This window comes from Passer domesticus, chromosome 4 (genome assembly GCF_036417665.1).
Source record: "Passer domesticus isolate bPasDom1 chromosome 4, bPasDom1.hap1, whole genome shotgun sequence".
In the NCBI taxonomy this organism is placed as follows: domain Eukaryota; kingdom Metazoa; phylum Chordata; class Aves; order Passeriformes; family Passeridae; genus Passer; species Passer domesticus.
In genome coordinates, this window is record NC_087477.1 from 28,680,021 (window position 1) to 28,688,543 (window position 8,523).

Genomic DNA, 8,523 nt, shown 5'->3' on the forward strand with positions numbered 1-8,523 from the left:
ATGCCTCTTCTTACTGGGGAGGAGCATAACCTCCAACAGATGCAAGACTTGGGCCATGGGAGTGTCCTGCCTGAGCCTGTTCCTGTGTTGACAAAAGTGCCAGCCATGTGGTCTCTAAACTCCCTCTCTGTTTTCCAGGTGAGGGTTTCCACAACTACCACCACACCTTCCCGTTTGACTACTCAGCCAGTGAGCTGGGCCTGAAGTTCAACCCCACCACCTGGTTCATTGACTTCATGTTTTGGCTGGGGTTGGTCACTGACCGCAAGCAGGCTCCGAAGGAGATGATCCAGGCTCGCAAGGAAAGGACTGGAGATGGCAGTGCCTGAGGAGTGACGCTGTGCTGCTGTCCGCGTGGCTGGCTGGGTGTGCGCGCAACCCTGTGCCTGTGGTGGATTTACCTCTGGGTAGAATTATTTTTTTGTTTCGGATGGGTTGGGCTGAATTAGTTCCCCAGGAATTGATTCAGCCACAGCCTTTTTTTTTCCTTTCCTTATTAGCTGTCTTATGTCCGAACTTAAGACTATTAAGTGTAAAAATGTTATATATTATTTAATATTGCAGTTAAGCGGGAGAGGGATTTGATTTTAGTCACTGTAGTTCATGTCTGAGATTTGTTGTAATTTGCTTGTTCATGGTAAATGTTGGCAGGTTGAAGGAACTAGCTGTCCTTTCCAAGTGCAGTTAGGGGAGATTTTTGTTCCTACTGCTAATCCAGTAAGGTTTTGAGGTGCATCTTTCGGGGGGATGGGGCAGGGCCCAGTGTGCTGTGTCAGCTGCATACTCACGGAAAGGACAGTAACACCACTGATGAAAAACAGTATGTCCAAGGGGGAAAATCACCCTCAGTTTAGTTAGATGTTAGTTTGGAAACCTGCTTTCTTCTTTTGTTAGCCCTGTTAGCCAGCCCAGTGCACTGCTGTCTTTGCTAAATATGAAAACCATTTATTGCTGAGCAGGCTTTTGTGTTGAAGATTAGTCTTTATACAGGCCAAAATACCAACTGATGCTATATTGAGATGGTTCCTTTGTTGTTACATATACATTGTAATTGTAAATGTATAGAGCTCAACCATGTCTTAAGCCAAATAAAGCTTTGGTTTCAATGTTTGGAGACCTGAGTCATATTCTAATCAGTCATGGCCATCGATGCATGCATATTTTAGCTCTTTTTGCACAAGAGGCCTCTTAATTTCTTTTTCTGCCTTTGACTAGTGGGTCTTAGAAGACTGACCTTTATCTAAGTCAGAGCCTGTACTAATATTTCAACTGCATGCAACATCCATTGGTTTCTGAGCAAAATATAAAGACAGTTATGTAGCTTCTGAATTTTAACAGTTGCCTTGCTTAACTTAAAAAAAATTTAAAAAAGGAAAAAAAAGAAAAAAAAAAGGAAAAATTTCTTTAAAAAAAAAAGGCATGTGGATTTAATGGGACATGTAGCCCTTTGTGTTAGATGTTAGCCAGTGCAGGAGAGAGGCTTTATACTGTCAGCACTGGAGCACTTTTGAAGATAGAGGGCATGATTTTCATTTATAAAGAATGTCACTGCCTTGCCCCTCGGAGAGGGAGTGCCTGCTTCCCAGACACACAGCCCCACACCCTGGGCAAGGCAGGGATCTCAAGATAACTGAGACTCAGGCCCAGATATTTTCAGGAAAGATGCAAAAGTGGGGGAAAAAAATAAAATGGTTTCTTTTTTGTTCTGTTTCTTGTTTTTCAAATGATGCCATATAATATAAAAGAGTTGTCTTTATTCTGTCTTTCATCCAGCAGGTGTTTTAAAAGTGTTCTTTTGCCATTAATGATGTGTAAACTCTTGAGTGATTTACAATAAACAGTTATGAGTTAGCCTGGCCACTGTGTTTAATTTTGAAACATCTCCCAAAGCAAAGGTCTTTGTGCATCACACATCAGAATTACAGCAGTGTTTCGCTTGGCATTTCCAGCTACACATTTGGTGCAGCTCAAAATACCTCCCCCCTCAGCATTTCTGAATGTCAGGGGAAGAGGAGGCTGTCAAATGGAAGGGCACTGAGGAATTTGATTACTTTGGGCTTCCTGGCCAAGCTGATAGAGGGGAAAAGAAACTGGAAGCCGACATAATCTTGAAAGGAGACCGTGGCAAGTTCTTGCATGTGAAAATCCCGCTTTGATAGAAAATACCAGCTCAGTGTGATCACAGGACAGTGCTTTGGCCAAAATATCACATATTTTATTTAGATTTTGCTGTAAGTTCTCTTTGTTTGTGCTGAGATGGGCCTGAAGACGTGGGTGTGCCTGAAGATGTGTTTTGATGTGCATTCATCCAGACTCAGAGCCATTTGACAGACAGAGGAATTACACACACACACACACACACACACACACAGTAAGAGATGTCTCCCCACCCCGTGCTGCAGTGCCTGCAGGATGGTGTGGAAATGGGCTCCTGGAGCTGAGAGGCTCCTGACCTGCTGGTTAGAAAGATAGAACTGTTCTTTCCATGGCAAAAATCATAGGGAACCTGCCTTCAAAGTGATGTGTGTAATGGGTTTGGGCTTGGGGTGTGAGTGTAGGAGTGAAGCTTGGGAGATGTGCAAATGCCTGATCTCACCGCTGCTCTCATCCTTTCCTCTGTGCAATTTCCTGACCGCAGAACTACAGGGAATGCACCAAGATACACGGCTTCCTGTTGATCCTTATAATTTTTCTTTTGTACTGCTACTGCTTGGACTTCCTTAGGCTCGTTCCTGTCAAGTGCCTGCTGTAAGAAGAATAAGGGGCCTTGCTAAGAGGCACATGCTGTTCTGAACCTCTCTGAGTACCTGAAATTACAAGGTAATATTCCCCCCACCCTCCCCCAAGGCATAAGACTTCAAAAGCAGCAGCAGTTCCAGTGTATTTCAGGGATCTGAAAACTGAAATTGAAGCCATTGTCAAGTTCAGTTTTGGAAACTGAAAAGAAACATTGTTCAGAAAAGAAAAAGCTCCTCCATCAAATGCTTTATCTGGAAGCTTATGCTACCTGAATCCCTCTTTTTGTAGATTAAATTATCCATGTGGTAGAGTTGATAAAAAAGTGCCTTTACAGGAAAACTAGATTTATTAAGAGGTGCCTTGAATTTTGATAAAAAAATGAATACTTCTGTGCACTTCCTTTTTTGCCTTTTTTTTGTTTGTTTGTATTTTTGTGTTTGTTTTGAACTTTTTGCTAATTTGTTTTGATTTTTTTTTAACAGTTGGGTCATGTTCTTTAGTGTGGTTTTCTCTTCCTCAGTATGATGTAGGAAGGGCCACTGCCATTTCCCAGGATAGCTACAGGATTCATCCACTGTTGAATGAAGTGATGTGGGGAAGTTGTGGAGCCTTGGCAGGGTGGGTACTAGGGCATGAGCTGCACTTATTTCTGTGGACGTTGGCACTTCTCTTGCTGATTTGATTGTTGAAAGCTGGCTAGAGCTTTCTGAGCAGTGCAGAAGGGTTGAGGGACTGCTGGTGGATTGGTGGCTGGCTGTAGGCTGGACTTAGCCAGTGACTGTCTTCTGAGACCCGATGGTCTGTGGTGCCTGACCTTGTGTTGTCTCTAACTCTGCTCCTGGCACCGTGACCCATCTGGAATAACAGCCCTTAGCAGTGGGAGCAGGTATTTGTCCCTTGCCTCCTGCACTGTTGCACTGTCTCCAGGCTCTCAGCTCTGGCACACAGCAGGCACTGGATTGGTTTTACCTTTTCCCAGAACTGCTGGGGCCCTTATGAAATTCAGCGTTGGCTCTGGAGCTGTGCGCTCCTTCCAAGTGGAAACTCCCAAGCAGGTCAGCAGCTTTCTGGCATGGGGTGGCTCAAGCAACTCTGGACTGCCCTGGGACCCCTGGGATTTGGCACAATCTCTAGAGGAGGATCTAATCTGTAAATTACAGCAGAGAGGAGGATTTAATCTCCAGTTACAGCACGTAATTGGCTATGCAAACATTGATAAAATCCACCCCCCTCAGGGCTGCGCACAAACACGGCGGCCAAGGTGTGAGGCGAGGCCCAGGCTGTGGTGGCTGGCTGCAGAGGACTTCCAGGCTCTGCAGAGAACTTCCAGGCTCCATCTGACCCCATCCCTGCTGCAGCTGGGCTGTGCTGCACTGGGGTAATCCCTGGAGCAGGAGCGATGAGAAAAACCTGCTGGCACTGAAGTTACACCTTGAGAAAGACGCTGCAGGGAAAGGGTGAGTGCTGGTGCTGAAGAAATGCATCAGGGTTTGCATTCCTGGGGTATGAAGGGTGGATTTCTGCTCTGCCCACTTCCTCCAGAGGCTCTGCTGTTCCCTGGTAAACCCTGGGAATGTCTGCAGCATCCTTCTGCAGCTTGGAAGTGCAAGGCAACTGCTGTCCCCGGCTGGCAGCCAGAACAGCTTTCTAGAAATAAGCCCAGCAGATGGGAAATGTGGCCTGACTGCAGGAATCACATTCAGCTGCTGGGGTGGGAGGCTCTTAGGGAAAAAAAAAAAATAGATCTTCTAAAAGGTCTCCTGTGGCCACATGAGCCTGAGAATCCATGTAAGGTGGGAAGTGTGGTGGCTGGCCTAAGGGCTCTGCTTAGGTGATGTTTGGGGTATTTGCAGTTGAGGGAGGCCTCTCAGTTGGGAGGGAGGTAGATGATCTATCAGGTCCCAAACAGCGTTCCCAAAGGCACAGCCACTCTGGACTTGTATTATCTAGATATTTTCTCCCTGAGGCTGTTTTGTAGCTCTACCCTTTAAGTGAGAAGGGTTTTTGTGAAAGGGTGTTCACCACGTTCTGGCTGTTTATGGGAATCAAAGCGCAGTTTCCCCGTAAGATCTTATTTTAAAGAAGAATGAAAAGCAAAACTGAAAGCAGAGCCCAGTGGGAGAGGAGGGCATGTGGTGCCCATGTGCCCCAGCTCCCACAATGGCTCTGGCACGGTTTGCCTGGCCCGGGAGCAGAAACCTCTGGCAAAAACCTCTACCCAGCAGCATCAGCCCCACTAAACAGGTGAGAACAGGGGAAAAATAGAACTCCTCGGGTGCCCCGGCATGGGCAAAATTGCCCACTGAATGGTTTGGAGGCTTTTGCTGTTTAAATCACCCCTTGCACATAGGGTGTACTGCTTTTAGTGAATCCATCTTCTGCTACCCCGTTCCCTGAAGAGTGAAACCCTGATTTAGGCTTTTTCTGAGAAAGTGGTGAAAGAATTCCCACCCTGGATTTCAGACAAGTATCTCCAAGAGCTGTGCCACTTCCTCTCCCCTTCCTGCACCAGCCATGGCCAAGATGGGGTTAAAGCCAAAAGGGCAAGGAGCCCCAGTGGCCCCAGTGCAGGTAAAGGTAGCATTTTTAAAGGTAAAGCTTCTGTTCAAGAGTAGTGGATGACCAGCAAAGCCTGCTTTCAGAACAATAAAAAAATCCCCTTTTGCAGGACTTGGAAAATGATTGGAGGAAAGGTTCCAACGAGCAGCGCAGATAAGAAATGTAGGTGAAACGGTGCTTACCACATCTGCACAACATGCCTGACCTTTGTATTCACTGTGGCCACTAAATTTTCCTAACTGGCACGATTCCATTAGCATTTATAGCAGGATAATAGGAAATAATTATTTTGCCCAATCTCATTATTCTTAAAAAACAAAAACCACAACAAAACCACAACAACAACAACAAAAACAATCAAACAAACAAACAAGTACTTTTTTTCACAGCATTTTCTGTGCTTCATGTAGGACTGTCCTGTCCTCCTGCCAGGCCAGGGCACACACTGCATACAATGGCACTGCAAGGTTTCTTCCCCAGGGTTCACACCCTGACTACAAGTCCTCTTTATCCCATGTATTTGTTATCCCAGCAGTATTTGGTTTTTACTTTTCTTTTTATGGGAAAAAATATAAATTGTTTTTCCATTTTCTCAATTTCCTTTCCTAACATTCAAATGGTATCACTTTGCTGCAATTAGATGGAATGGGTCTCTTCAATTTGCTGCTCCATTCCCTGATCTAGGTGAATTTTTCTCAGATGGGATCATGTGGGTGAACTGGGAACAGCTTCGTCTTGTAGGGTTGGGATATGGGGATGTTTTTTTTTTCTGGATGTTTCTCCAGCCACCCTGAACACACCTTGTCACAACCAAGCCACAGGTGGGCTTGCTTAGGTGGCATCTGTTTATCAGCAGGGCATGTGGAGATATGAAATCTATCACAATATTTGAAAAGCTCGATAAAGGAACAGATGGCTTGATAGGAGATGATCTGACTAATGAAATGAGGGTTAACACTTCAACTGAGAAACAGTTTTAACTGGTACTTAACAGTTTTAACTGTATTTCATACAAGCCTCGGGGTGTGGAGCAGCTCCACTGGCTGCTGCTGAGTGGTCCCCAGGCCCATTTCCCCACTGCTCCTCTTTCTGGGCGGGCAACCTTTCCTGTCAGGCCTCACTCCACCTTTGGAGCAGAAAGGAGCAGGACAGGAGGAAAAGGCGGCAAATATAGTTTCAGAAGACATGTATCTCCCAGAAATGAAAGCAAACTCATGGCAATTCCCGTTTTTATTTTCCTCATCTTTGTGTACCTTTTCCTCCCAAAAAAACCCAGGCTAACCACAGCCAGTCTTCAATGGTAATTTCACCTTGGGAAGGACAACAACTAGAGGGGCATGAGATTGCTTTGCTTTGCAGGATGAGGGTTGTGGGAGAGGGGCTGCACCTCCAATGGTGTTCCATGAAGAAATCATTGTAGGAAATGTCTCCAAGGACCCACATAACATCAACCCTTATGGCTGATGCCTCCCTGCATCTCTCTTGCTTTCTGCACTGGGTGGGCTCCAACACATGCTTGCTGTCCCCAGGCTGTGCCCTTTTTTCAAGCTGTGATTTTTAAATTTGTGATAGGTTTTTGGTGGGCCTGTCAGCATCATGCGTTTCCCAGCACTCAGAGGGACACCATCTGCTCAAAAAGGAGCTGTGAACAAAATGTCTCAGACACTCAGAGTTTACCAAAAATGCAATTGCCTTAAAATCCCATATGGTGCATTGTTTCCCTTCCAGCACTGGCTGACAGCAGAGGTGAAGTGACTAAGGCAGTTTCTGCATTTTCCTTTCTGGCCAAAATCGCTGGGGCACTTTGGCCAGAGCACTGTCACTTCTCACCTTTTGGCAGAAGATTTTTTTCAGCCTCAGCTGCTGAAGGGTACTGGGATTCAAAGACCTCCCCTCAATTACTTTTAAAGTGAGCTTCCTCGACTCTTGCTGTCACAAGAAGCCTTGCAGGGAGGGATGTGGTTAATGCTGATACCTCAAGCATATTTTTTTTCCGGGCACCAGATTTTGGGGCCTCTCTTGGTGACACGGAGGAAGCCATGCCTGGAAGTCACTTGTGGCTCCTCAGCGTGGCAGTGCCATGGGGCAGTGTCAGGTGCATGCAGAGGGGAAACTTGGCCAAGATCTCTGGATTTTGTGGGGTTGCAAAAAAGCAAATGCTGAAGGAAACATTTATTAGTTCAGGATAACACAAGATTTGAAATGCCAAAGCAGGAGGAATGTTGTTTCAGCTCTAAAAATAGCCCCCCTGGCCTTTAAAACACCGAGAAGCATACACAGTACATGCCTTTCTGTGGGAGCATCTGTCCTCTCCCTTGATGATGCAGCCACTTTGGTAAGGGCTCAGGGGACCTGCTGGTGCAGTGCTTGCTCTGAGGATCAGCACTCTGAGGGGTTTTCAATCCCTGGGGATCAGAGACATGAAATTTCTTCAGAATGTTGCATGAGGGCCAAAGCTGCAGGGTGAAGGAGTGTTGCTTGCTAGAAGGGCAGCCTACGGAATACTGATAAACTGCTGATGTAGAACAAGCTCAGTTCTGGGGGCTGACATGGATTTAGGCATCTGTCTGTTTTGTGTTGGTTCATAAGTGATGGCACCAGGACAAAATTTTGACTAAGTGCTACCTAATTTAGATTTTAGGAAAACAAACAAGACAGTCGCTGAATAACATCAGTCATCCTGACAGAGAGAGATGGGAAGGAAGAGGAAAAAGCAGTGAGAGCATTCATGTTGACTTAATCCTATGAGGATCAGACAGCAAAGTGACCCCTCAGGAAACTGTCCCAAATGGTTAGCACCGAACTGTTTTGCTGGGAACGCTTCTTGAAGTTCCTACCACAGGGATACTTTACAGAGATCACAAAGCCCACCACCGAGCAGGAAAGTGAAAAGGGGTGAAAGAGGCTCTTTTTGGGGTCTCTTGCTCCCTTGAGGCCTTTCCGAGCAGCCATCCGGACGGGCAGCACTTCCCGGCAGGGGTTTGTGAGGCGAGCCCTCCGCGGCGCTGGGGGCTCGGGGCAGAGGGCGCAGCGGCAGCCGCAGGCTGGGTGGGCGCTCCCGGCTCTGGAAGGGCGGGCAGGGAAGAAGGCGGAGCAGGGACCCTTCGGCACGGCCGCGCCGGGCACAGCCCCGGGCAGCGGGCCGCGCACGGGGCGCGGTGCCCGAGGGGCGCCCTGAGGGCCGGGGCGGCTGCGGCCGCGTCCCAGCACGGCAAGGCCGGCGGT

At 47.0% G+C, this 8,523-nt stretch overlaps 1 protein-coding gene and 1 long non-coding RNA gene across 2 annotated transcripts in view; one reads left to right on the forward strand and one right to left on the reverse strand.

Moving 5' to 3' along the window:
* The window catches only part of SCD5 (stearoyl-CoA desaturase 5), a 24,757-nt gene extending 22,906 nt beyond the window's left edge, over positions 1-1,851 (forward strand). The window contains exon 5 of the mRNA XM_064416834.1: positions 139-1,851. Within this exon, the coding sequence (XP_064272904.1) occupies positions 139-329 (191 nt within the window). The 3' untranslated portion in view covers positions 330-1,851. The remainder of the gene's footprint in view (positions 1-138) is intronic.
* LOC135298820 (uncharacterized) lies at positions 1,409-8,283 on the reverse strand. Its single transcript, XR_010360838.1, has 2 exons — positions 6,099-8,283; positions 1,409-3,886 (listed from the first exon to the last, which is right to left on the reverse strand). It is a non-coding gene; the product is annotated as an uncharacterized LOC135298820 (long non-coding RNA).
* Between the last annotated feature and the right edge of the window lie 240 nt (positions 8,284-8,523).